General features: G+C 48.4%; 1 protein-coding gene across 1 annotated transcript; it reads left to right on the top strand.

The window, feature by feature from the left end:
* Window positions 1-3,797: 3,797 nt before the first annotated feature.
* IFNL1 (interferon lambda 1) lies at window positions 3,798-5,649 on the top strand. The gene is made up of 5 exons (XM_077133617.1): window positions 3,798-3,968; window positions 4,108-4,185; window positions 5,154-5,297; window positions 5,383-5,466; window positions 5,551-5,649. Exons 1-5 carry the CDS (start codon window positions 3,798-3,800, stop codon window positions 5,647-5,649), a joined length of 576 nt encoding a protein of 191 aa, XP_076989732.1.
* The last annotated feature ends 6,191 nt before the right edge of the window (window positions 5,650-11,840 follow it).

Here is an 11,840-nt window from a genome sequence, read left to right as displayed (position 1 = left end):
AATCCTTATCAGACAATGCCTATATCTGTGTCATCTCAATGTTGGCATCTGTCAATGGACTTTTCCCATTCTAACTGATATGTTTCTGGTTCTTGAGATAATAATGAGCTATTTTCTCTTGTATCCTTGACATTTGGGGCACTATATTATGATACTTTTGTTCCTATTTAAATCTCATTATTGCCAGGGCTGGATGGTGGTCAGAGCTCTGATTGTGCCTTGAGTCAGGTGCCATGTACAATGAGTAAATTACAAGTTTTGGTGTTTGGGGTAAATTGTTACACTACAATTATAACCAGATACTCACCCCTCCATCTAATAAGCCCATTTGTGTATAAAAGGGAGTGTGGTAGATTGGATTATGCACTCCACCATATAAACGTGTCCTTAATCTTAATCCACATTCCTGTGGGTGTGAGACTGTTATAAAGTAGGACCTCCTGAAGATGTCACTTTTAGTTAAACTGCGGTCCTGCTGAATGAGGGAAGGTCTTAATCCTTATCCCTGGAAGCTTTAAAAAGAGAAGACACCAGAAACCAGAGGTTGGAGAAAACCACACAGAAAGAAGCCAGAAGTCAAAGGAAACTGGAAGAGCAGACACAAGTAGAGAAAAATTACCACGTGATCCAAAGCAGAGATGCAAATTAAGGAACCTCAAGGATTGTGCAAAGAAGCACCAGAATGCCACAGACTGGGGAGAAAAGCATGGCCTTGCTGACGCCTGTATTTTGGACTTTGGCCTTCCAAAACATGAGCCAGTAAATTCCTGTTGTTAAACAAACCCAGTATATGGTATTTATCATAGCAGCCTGGTAAACCAAGACAGGGAGATTGTAACTGTATGCATGTATGTGTACATATATAATTCTTTTATTTTGCTTTCTAGGTCTCAGAGGGCATGGGAACAATAGAGTGAAAATTGCTATGTAGGGTCCTAGATGGTATGGTGATTGGAGATGTTGGAGACCTCACCAGGGTTTGGGGGGCCTGGGAGAGAGACGGGGCATTCAAAACAGCTCATTTTTATGTTTGGCGATTGGTGCTGAGTGAGGGTCAGAGCGTGGTGATCTCCAGGTGGTCAGAATTCTCGCACATCAACTTGCTTTCCCCAAAGTGAGAGTCTCAAGAGAACCAGGCAGAAGCTGCCTGCCTTTTGTCACTTAGCCTTGGAAGTCAAAGAGCAGCTCTGGGTACACATGAGCCACCAAGATTAGACCAGATTTGAGGGAAGGGGCTGACATACTTCTTGGTGGGAAGAGTGTTAAAGAATTTGAAGACATGTTTTAAAACTGCCATAGTCTGCCCTTCGGCCACAAATTACTTACATTTCTTCCATGTGCAAAATACACTCATCGGCTCCCACAACCTTGAAAGTTTCATCTATTATGCATCAGGTTCAGACTCAAGGTCTAGTATCTCATCATCTAAATAAGACCCAGATATTGAGGAGGTCATGCTGTTATGGAGCTAGAGAAACCCTTGGCCACTTCCAAAGGGAGGGAAGCAGGTGCAGCCATTTGGAAGAGCAGTATGCGAATACTTTGAACTGCACTGTCCATTATGCTAGCCACTAGCCGCATGTGCCTATTTAAATTTAAATGAATTTAAATCAAATTAAATTAAAATTCAGTTCTTCTGTTGCACTAGCCAAATGGTAAGTGTTCAACACAGGGCTAGGGGCTATGGTGCTGAAGAGGGCAGATACAAAACATTTTTGTCGGCACAAAAAGTTCAGTAAGAGTGGCGCTGATCAGACAGTATAGGCATGGATGCCCCCTTTGACTCAGCAATCCTACACCTGAGTGTATGTTTTAGTTTGGGTTGTCTCAAAAGTAGACCCTGAGCCAAGGATACAGTTGGTTTATTTGAAAAAGAGGCATGAGTGAGTGGGGAAAGTAAGACCAGAAGAGAAAAAATCCAATAAATTAGCAGAACCTAGGGTGAAGCAATTGAGGCACTTAGGGTGCAAAATCTGAGGAGGTGCTTGCTCCCAGGATCTGCACTTGCCCCAACATGAGAGTAGGCACATCCTTAAATTTTGTACCCCAGGCACCTGACTTGCCTCTTCCCAGCTCCGGCACTGAAAGGGTTACCGCTTTGAGCAAGAAGAGCTCAGTCACACTGGGGACCCTTGGGAGTGATCAGCAATGGAGGATTTGTTTGGAACGCACCTCCAAGTTGACCCACTGAGGGAAAGAGAAGCCAAAGTATTTTTCACTGACTTCCTACCCTCACTGGTTGAGGATTGCCCAGGTGGGGCAGGAATTGCATCCTAGCACTTTCAGTCTATTCTGCATGCAGACAGAAGAAAAACCTCAGGAGGAGAAGCAGGAAGATACAGGACCTGAGGTGGGAAGCTGCTGGCGTGCACAGGAACTGCCCACCTCGTTGGCAGGTGACCACAGAAGAGGGCCAAGGGGATATGATGGGGGAAGAGGGACACTGACAGGTATGCTATAGCACATGTCCTAGAACCACGCCCGCGCCCCAGAGAGGACATGTGAGAGCTTTGTGATGATGGAGAGCTAGAGGCCACCTAAGTCTATCACGGGGGAAGAGATAAGTAGGAGAGCTGCGTGCTCACCATGGGATTCAGTGCAGAAGAAACAGCAAGATGGATGCACACAGCTGCTTGGAGCCACTGCAGAAATACAGTGTTGAGTTAAAAAAAAGAAAAAAAAGAAAAGGAAGAAGTAGATGTGATTTATGTAAATTAGAAACACGAATACACACATAAAATCACAACTTATAAAGATTCATCTCTGAAGCTATCTGTCAAGTGATTCAAGTGGGTGCCTGGGAGGGAAACGAGTTGAAGTGGGGTTTGGTGCTTGCAGGCAAAACTTTTGAGGGTCTTTCATGGATTAATTGTGTGACTGGGTTGTGATCTGAGGAGTATGATAAACAACTTTCTCCATCTAAGGGCCAAGAAAAAAATAAAGTAATGAAAAATATGAAGTGTTTGCTCATCGGAGCCCTTTCCTCCCTGCTACACAATTATTATTACTGCAGGGGAGTGAGGCTAGTAAACCAACAAACTCGCCACCTGCCTTCTGGCAGCCTCCTCTCTGCCTTCTCCCTAGGCAACCCCTCTAGTCCCTAGTAAATGTTCTCACCCCAGTGAATAAAAAGCTCTCTACCCCTTTGGTGCTACCCAGAAAGAAAGGTAAGAGAGCCTAAGACACCAGAGATTTCCACCTTATACCTTGGCACATATAGAATAGGGGTAAGCTCATGGGGCTGTTCAAACCCCATTTGTGTCATTAACTAGCCGTGGGACCTGTAACTCAGATACTTCACCTATAAAATGGGGATGATTATAAAACAGATACATCCTCTTGGAGCTGTTAGGAGGAGGAAATGAACAGGCTTAAAGCAACCGAAGGAAGCCATCATTCTGCCACTCAGACAGCCAGATCCACGCAACCCCAAGTCCCCACCCCACTGTGAGCGTCCTCCAGCGAGCATCCAATCCCGCTACCTGCCACAGATGCTCCCTGAAGTCAACTAGCTGCAAGCTTTCCCAGGGGTCCTACACCGAAGATTCTCCAGGCACGGAGACTTCTCAGAAACAAGGCTCCTTCCTGGGACTGAATTTCAGTTTCCCTTCCGTTCTCAGCAGCGCTGGACTGGGCTCAACCGGCCCCGCCCACACCTGCACACTCACATGGTTTAAGTCCGGAGGAGATTCCGATTTCCATGTGCCTTTTCACTTTACACACATCAGCGGGGATTGCTCATGCAGCCTGGTTAAAAAGCAGAACCATGCAGCCAGGGAACCACTTGCGATTTGGCAATGGCTGCAACTTGTGTTCTGATGCTGGCAGCTGCGATGCTGGGCTTGGCCAGAGCAGACCCTGGTCCCATCTCCAAACCCACCACAGCCAGGAGGGGCTGCCACATTGGCAGGTTCAGATCTCTGTCGCCGCGAGAAGTGGAAGCCTTCAAGAGGGGCAAGGATGCCTTGGTGAGTCCTGCTACTGGGGACTAGCCTCTACCCCTCCCACAGTGACCAACCTGCTGCTGGGGGCTGACCTCTATCCCTCCTTCTATGGGCCAGCCTCCAGCCTTCGTGCAGTGGGCTCACCTCTGCTCTTGGTCTCTAGGAAGAGTCACTCTTGCTGAAGGACTGCAGGTGCAACTCTTCCCTCTTCCCCAAGACCTGGGACCTGAGGCAGTTGCAGGTGAGTTAGAAGTCAGGGTGCCCCCTGCCCTCACCTGGCCCCTCTCCCTTGTCTCCTTAGGTGGCCTCTTCACCTGCTTTAGCTCATCTGTCCTTCCCTCTCCCTGATCTCCCCTTACCTGTCCTGTGTACCTGTCATTCCTCCACCTCTCCCTCCACCTTTGTGTCCCTATTCTCAGTTCCCACTTCCCTATCTCCCAGTCCTGGCCGTCTCACAGCAATTCTTAAACTGCTCCTTCTCATCTCTCTCTTCTTTCCTCTTTCATGTGTCCCCAGTCTACCCAATGCCTGTGCCCCTTGCCTTGTTCAGCTTTCCCCTGCCTGCCCTGGGCACTGATCCCCCCTTCCCTTCTCACCTGCCTTCCTCTCTGCTGACTCTCAGCCATGTCCTTCACCGTCTTTCTTTTGCTGATTTTTCAACATCAGCCCATCTCTCCTATGTACCCCACTGTCCCTTTCCCACCTCTGTCTCTAATCTGTTCTCTTCTCACCCATCTGTATCCCCTGTCCCTCCAACTTCTGTGACCCCCATGAGTCTCCCTTTTACATGTCTTCCATGTCCCCTCACCTGTCTCCCTCTTTACCTTTCTTCCCGACGAGTATTCTCGTCATCTGCATCCTTCCTCATGTGTGCCCTCTCCTGTCTCCCTCTCACCGGACTCATCATCTGTCCCTGTCTCCTCTCCCCCCCATCATATACCCCATCCTGTGCCCCATATCACTCTCCCTCCTCCCCTGTTCTCCCTACCTGGTCCCCACTTACCCCTGCCTTTTTTTTTTTTTTTTTTTAAACATGGGCAGGCACCAGGACTCGAACCCAGGTCCTCTGGCATGGCAGGCAAGCATTCTTGCCTGCTGAGCCACCGTGGCCTGCCCAACCCCTGCCTTCTTGCCAATCCTTCCTGACTTTTCCCCCTCACCTACACCTGCACCTGCTTCCCTCACCTGTCCCCCGTCTCCTCTGCTCAGGTGTGGGAGCGCCCCGTGGCCTTGGAAGCTGAGCTGGCCCTGACGCGGAAGGTCCTGGAAGCCTTGGCCAACTCGGCCCTGGGGGACGTCCTGGACCAGCCCCTCCTCACGCTGCGCCACATCCACTCCGAGCTCCAGGCCTGCGTGAGTCCGCGGGGCGCCCAGGCCGTGGCCGTGGGCTCGGACACCCCCAGACCCGGCCTCACGCATGACCCTCCTCTGCCCACAGATCCCGGCTCAGCCCACAGCAGGGCCCAGGCCCCGGGGCCGCCTCCGCCGCTGGCTGCACCGGCTCCAGGAGGCCCCGAAGAGGGTGAGTGGGCGGGGCGGGGGTCGGCTGCCGGGGCCTGGGGCGGGGAGAGGCTGAGGCCGATGGGAACCCCCGTCTCTCCCGCAGGAGTCCCAGAGCTGCCTGGAAGCCTCGGTCACCTTCAACCTCTTCCGCCTCCTCGTTCGCGACCTGAAGTGCGTCGCCAGCGGAGACCTGTGCGTCTGAGAATCTGGGCCCACCCCACGCCCATCTGCCACCCCATACCATATTTATGCCTTAAATTATTTCACCTCACTCAGTATTTATGGGGCCACAGCCCTGACTTAAACCCATAAGAAATGTCTATTTTTCTACTTTTATACAATATGTACAAATAAACTGAAGAGTTGGAACCTTCTGTGATAGGTGAATCCATCTGTGTGATTGTGGGTCTGTGACCAAGTGTGGATGTCTGTGTGGTGCACCTTATGCTCGTGACTGGTTGTGTACATTTGTGCGTGTCTGAAGTTCTATGACAGTACGTGTGCATCTAAGTGTCTGCCCAATACCTGAGTCTAACTGAAATAACTATGCACTCACATGTACACAAACATCCATGTGTGTGTGAGTGTGTGTGCAATTTTATGCTTGGGTTTATGTCTGTCCAAGGAGTCTATTTCAGTCAGGATGCTTTAGGCTGCAAGTAATCAGAAACCCCAATTTAAATCACTAAAACAACAATGGGTTTATTATCACACACAACAAAATGTCAGTTCCAAGGCTGGTTAACTCACTCAGTCATGGCAACCTCACGGTCCCAAGATGGCCACCATGCTCCAGCTGTCTCAGACAGCAACCTCCAAGCCATAACAAACCACCCTCAACTGAGGGGAGTGAAACAACAACCATATTTTTATGCTCTGCAGGTCGCAAACATGGACAAGGCACGGTGTGGGTAGCTTACAGCTTCTTCACAACATCTGGGACCTTGATTCCCCTCCCCCACCCCCATCCCCAAAGTTTCTAAGAGCAAAGAGAACCTTTCCCAGAAACTCCCTACTGGATGTACATGTACTTGCTAGAATCTAGGCAAATACATAAGGCTAAACCAGTCACTGGCAAGGAAGCTGGAATTCCAAAGATCGTCTCAGATCATCCAAAATTCACCCTGGGAGCATGCCCAAGGAAGGTGAGCACCCGAACAAAATTAGAGCTCTGCCAGCCAGAAAGAGGGTGGGAAATGGGCCTGGGGTAGGTAGTCTAAAACAGCACCCAGAGGTTCCAAGGAAGGTCATGAATTTGGGGCAGTACTGACCCAGAGGATTGCCAATGGTAGCACTGCTTCTGTTGTTAAAATTTTGAAATAGTAGCATACCAGTTGGTAAACAGCCATTTCTTAAGATCCCCCTGAGCGACTCTCCTCCCACATACTCCGTCCCTCCCTTGGGACACCCAGATCTCCCCATAATTCAGAAACCCAAGAATTAGTGCCTGCAACATTGTGAATATAATTAGCATCTCTGAATTGTATACTTGAAAGTGGTCAAAATGGAAAATGCTATAACGTATTTATGTTACCACAATTAAAAAAAAAAAAAAGAGAGTGACTGGTGTAGTTATGGGGAAGGGGGTGTGGGGAGGGGGAAGGATGTCCCAAGATCTGTCCCTGTGTGTGGCCATCATGCATTCTGATCGATCAGACCAGTTAAGTAGTTTGCATACCATCTTCCAGCTCATGGACAGTGCTTGTCGTGATTTTTGTTTAAAGTGCTCACGAATTCTTTGACATTCCTGCCACCAAGGAGTGGGGTCAATGTCCCCTCATTGAATCTGGACTTGTGACTTCAGCTACAACCAAGAGGATGCAGTGGAAGTGAGGCTGTGTGACTTCCAACCCTAAATCATAAAAGACCATTCAGCATCCAACCTAATTCTCTTTTGACACTCCCTCTCAAGTTGCTCCTTCTTAGAACCCAATCACCATGGCTGTGAAAAGCCAGCCCAAACAACTTGTTGAGGCCATTTGTAGATTCTCCAGGAATCAGTCTCAGCTAATCCCACCTTTCCAATCATCCCAGCTCAGATACCAGACATGAGTGAAGAAGCCCCAGCTGATTCCAGCCTCCAGCTACCGAGGAGCAGAGACATCCTCACCAGGCCCCGATCAAGTTCCTGACCCATAGACACTGTGAACATAATTGAGTTTCATTTTATGCCACTCAGTTTGGTTACTTATGCAGCAATGCACATTTGTAACAGCCTCCATCCCATCACAATCCATTGTGATGTTTGTCATAAGAAATTTATTACCAAGAGTAGTAACCCACTGAAGTTTCTGAATGGCTGACTTTTTCTCACATGACAGGAGCTTCAGAACTATACCCACAATCCCATAACTCTCACTCCTTGGCATTCTTGAGTATTTTCTTAATTAGGACCCTGTGGGTTGTAGGTATAGCTAAACACTAGGAATAACATGGCCCCCACAGCCACTCCACTACATGATAAGGTCTGTGAATGACAGATTTTGTGGGTTGCCCACAAAATAGCCATTCTCCCTTTCTCTCTTGTTAACAGAACCCCAGTTTGGATGGGGATGGGAGGACCAGCAAAGTGCCCTGATTAGGGCATGAATTTCTTTCCACTTTGTCTGACATCTGTTTTCCCAGACTCCCTTGCAGCTTGGGGCGGCCATGTAACCAAAGAGCTTCTTAAATATATTAATTTATATAAAGAATTTAAGACAGTCCTTGGCACAATGTAAGTCCCATATATGTGTTGGTTGCTGCCACTCTTATTATTTGATTTTTTTCTTCCATGATACAAAGAAACCCCTTTTCCACTTGTGCCTTTCCTTCCTCCGCAGTTCGTCGGTATGGATTTGCAGCAGCCATCGTGACCAGGAGGCAACAAGCCTAGGATATGAAGCCATCATTCTAAGGAAAGTGGAACAAAAGTGTAGGAGCCTGGAGCCTTGGTGATATCAATAAGACATTTCACCAAACCCCAGAATCCCCTAACTCCAGCCTTCTTAGATAACTGAATGTCTTTAATGATGAAGCCATATATTAATTGGGTTTTCTGTTTCTTGCAGCCAAATTCATTCTCACAAATCCATCTCTCGTATGCCCAATGCTGAACTCAGAGAAAGTGTCAATTTTTATCTAAGGATAAAATTCAAATCATATAGGACATGTCTGATTTCAAGCATATTATGTCCTTCATCAGTTATGAGTGTGGTGATGGAAATGAAGTTACCAATCTCTGCTTTGAGACGTGAACTTTAGAGGAGGGATTTTGAACTGTATATATTTTTGCTTTTGCTGCCCAGCATCCAGTTCTCCTGGTAAAAAATGCCTCCATTTTCCTTTGGCGAATGACCCCCTTTCCCACGCCCTCATTTGATTGAAGACGTGACTCAGGCTTGACCAATCAGAGCATTCCGTCTCCAGACAACGTGATAAGCCTTCCCTCGTCCTTCCTCATAAAGGCCTTAGCATAAGATGTTTCCTCAGCTTGTGGGTTCCCTACTACTCTCTCACCACCGCAATCAGGGCTTTTATATGCCCAACAAACTTTACTATTCTTTTTCTATGTAGGTTGAACCATACTAAATCACCAATATTCTAGCATTTCTGACCAACAAAACTGGCAAGTTCATAAGGTTCAACTCAATGTTTAGCAAAAAGCCCCCTCCCTCAAGGCCACACCACCTGGACATGTGACTCCTGCTTGGTCATTCACAGCATCCCATTCTTTTAGATGCCACAATCAGTGCAAAGGTGGCCATGTGAGCCCAGTCAGGCCAATCCAAGCCCTGCCCTAATTTTTTCATTTAGAACTGGAGGAGAAGCCATTTTGGCTTTGGGCTATGGTGTCTAAATAAATCAGCATGCATTTTCCCCACTACGTGTAGTTGCTGGGAATGAAATGAGCTGGGACAAGCAGAAAGGTGAGGTGAGTTAGTCTTGGTGAGGTTGAGCTGGGTTCTAGTTCCTGAGGCTCTTAATTCTGTTTCCTTCCTAGCTAGGCGAGCCAATAAATGCCTTTTCTATGCCTAATCCAGTCAAGCTGAGTTTCTATCACTTGCCACCAAAAGATCCTGACTAATAAATTTCACTGATCCTCTATCCTGATCAGGCAGCTCCTCTGGACTCCCACTGTTTCCCGTGTTGCCCCCATCCCAGCCCTGATCACTGCAGCCAGGGCCTCCCCCACCCCCTCGCCTGTCTCTCTGAGTTCCGGGAGGGCAGGGACTGGGTCTGTCTTATCACCTCTGTGTCTCCAGTGCCCAGCACAGGGCCAAGGACAGAACAGATGCATTCCTCTTGGATGATACTAGGCCCTCTTCCACCTAGTACCTGTTCCTTAGGTTGGAAGCTGTCAATTTTGAAAAGCAACAGCTTGTCATTGACAAATGGTTAGCTATTAGATGAAGGCATGGGATTACAGGTAAAGTGAAAGGGGAGTCATCCAAAGGGCTGGATCAGGGGCCATGTGGACCCTGAATATGCCAATGGGTGGATGGCAGTTCTTGTTTTTGTTTTTAAGGTAGGCATGCCCCACCCAAAGCCAGGTCTGTATGGAAATCAGACCACATACCTCTGCAAAACCCTCCATTGGCTTCCCACTGCTGAGAAAATGATCTTGACTTCACCACAGCCTACAAGACTCTTCCAAATTTGCTCCCTGCTTGCCTCTCCCACTTCCTCACCTTCCACTCTGTCTCACTCCACACCACCCCCAACACACCAAGTACACTCCTGCCTCAGGGCCTTTGCACACACTGTTTCCTTTAGCCTGAAATGCTTTTCCCTGGATCTTCCCACAGTGGATTTCTTCAGCTACATTATCCTCTCTGACATGCCCACCTAAAGACTTCCTAGTCATGCCCTGTCCTATCACTCCATTTCCATTCTTTATATGGCACTTATTTACCATCACACTCTTCATTATTTATTTGCTCATTTGTTTACTGTTCCCCCACCCCCACGCCGCTTCTAGAATATAAGCCCCACGGGACAGGGTTTTCTTGTTTTATTTGTCTGCTTTGTTTACTACTGTATCCCCTGCACGGGGTCAGGTAAACAGGACATACTCAAATCTCTATCAAGTGAGTAAGAGAAAAAATAGTCTGAGTGGTAGGTGTGCAGGCTTTGGAGGCAGCTTTCTATTCACGGCTCTGCCGTTACTGGTTGTGTAATCTTGGGCAAGCTCCTTAACTTCTCTGAGCTTGTTTCCTCATCTGCAAAATCAGGTCCACACACTACACATGTCTGTTGCAGGATTTAAAATGCAATCATGTTGGGCGGGCCACGGTGGCTCAGTGGCAGAGTTCTCGCCTGCCATGCGGGAAACCCAGGTTGGGTTCCTAGTGCCTACGCATGCTAAAAAACAAATAATGCAATCATGCTTAACCAAGTAATTCCATTTCATGAATGCCAGGCACTGGATTGCGAGCTCTTTATCCATGTATCAGAGTGGGTTTGTGAGCAGGGCTGGGTATGCTGGAAGCCCTCAGTACCTGGGAGGGAGTCGTGATGTCTGAGAGGAGTAAGTGTGGCTGGGCCTTCAGGTGAGGGAGCTTCCTGGCCTATGATTCTCTGATGCCTCGGTCCTTGCTGCCTCCCACCCTGTCTGCCCAGATCCATCTCCCTCTCTCCTGCTCTGTTTCTATTTCTGTCTTACTCTCCTCCTCCCCAGGCCTCAGGGAGGCCCACGGCTGGCAAGAAGCCTCTCTTCTTCCTTCCCAGGATGCAGAAGCTCTCACTGCAGGGACCCCCACAAGAGATAGGGTGCCCCCCTCCAACCAGCTCCTTCCCCTGCCACAACTCCCCAACCTCACCTAAGAAACTCCCCTTCCCATACCATCCTCTGTGCCCCCAGTAGTCCCCTTCTTCCCCTAGGGTACCTTGGATTCCAAAGCCTGGAGCATCCAATAAGCTCTCCCTCCCCCACCCCCATGCAATCAGGCTCGCTTTGGGTAACCACACTCAGCTAAGGTCATTAGGGCCATTCCCCAGCCTCTAGACACAGATCCTTGAACAACATACTGTAATGGTAAGGAATGGAGATTGAGGCCCAACTGCTGGGTCCACTACCTACTTACTGAGGAACCTTGGGCAAATGATTTCACCTCTCTCTGAGTCAGATTCCTGTCAATAAAATGGCACCAAAGATATCTACTTCACACAGCTTTTGGATTCAGTGAAGGACTTGTGCTTAGCACCATGCCAGCATGTGGAACGTATGTCCAATAACTGTTTCACAGTGGAGTGATGTGATTAAGAGCAGATTCAGAAGCCAGGCTGCCTGCCTTTAAATCCCAATTTGGTCAGCTTCTGGCTGTGCGACCTTAGGCAAATTACTTAACTCTTCTGGGCCTCATTTTTTCCTCACCTGTAAAAATGGTGTCACAGTACCAACCTCCTAGTTGA

Source organism: Tamandua tetradactyla, chromosome 16 (assembly GCF_023851605.1).
Source record: "Tamandua tetradactyla isolate mTamTet1 chromosome 16, mTamTet1.pri, whole genome shotgun sequence".
NCBI classification, from domain to species: Eukaryota; Metazoa; Chordata; class Mammalia; order Pilosa; family Myrmecophagidae; genus Tamandua; species Tamandua tetradactyla.
Note: the sequence above shows the minus strand (reverse complement) of the source record. Positions and strands in the feature narration are given on the sequence as shown.

What these genes read in the sequence shown, in the direction of transcription:
- IFNL1 (XM_077133617.1), top strand. Translation starts at nt 3,798, where the DNA reads ATGGCTGCAACTTGTGTTCTGATGCTGGCAGCTGCGATGCTGGGCTTG. An exon ending in AGAGGGGCAAGGATGCCTTG is followed by an intron (nt 3,969 to 4,107) that starts GTGAGTCCTGCT and finishes CTTGGTCTCTAG; the next exon opens with GAAGAGTCACTCTTGCTGAA. An exon ending in ACTCCGAGCTCCAGGCCTGC is followed by an intron (nt 5,298 to 5,382) that starts GTGAGTCCGCGG and finishes CTCTGCCCACAG; the next exon opens with ATCCCGGCTCAGCCCACAGC.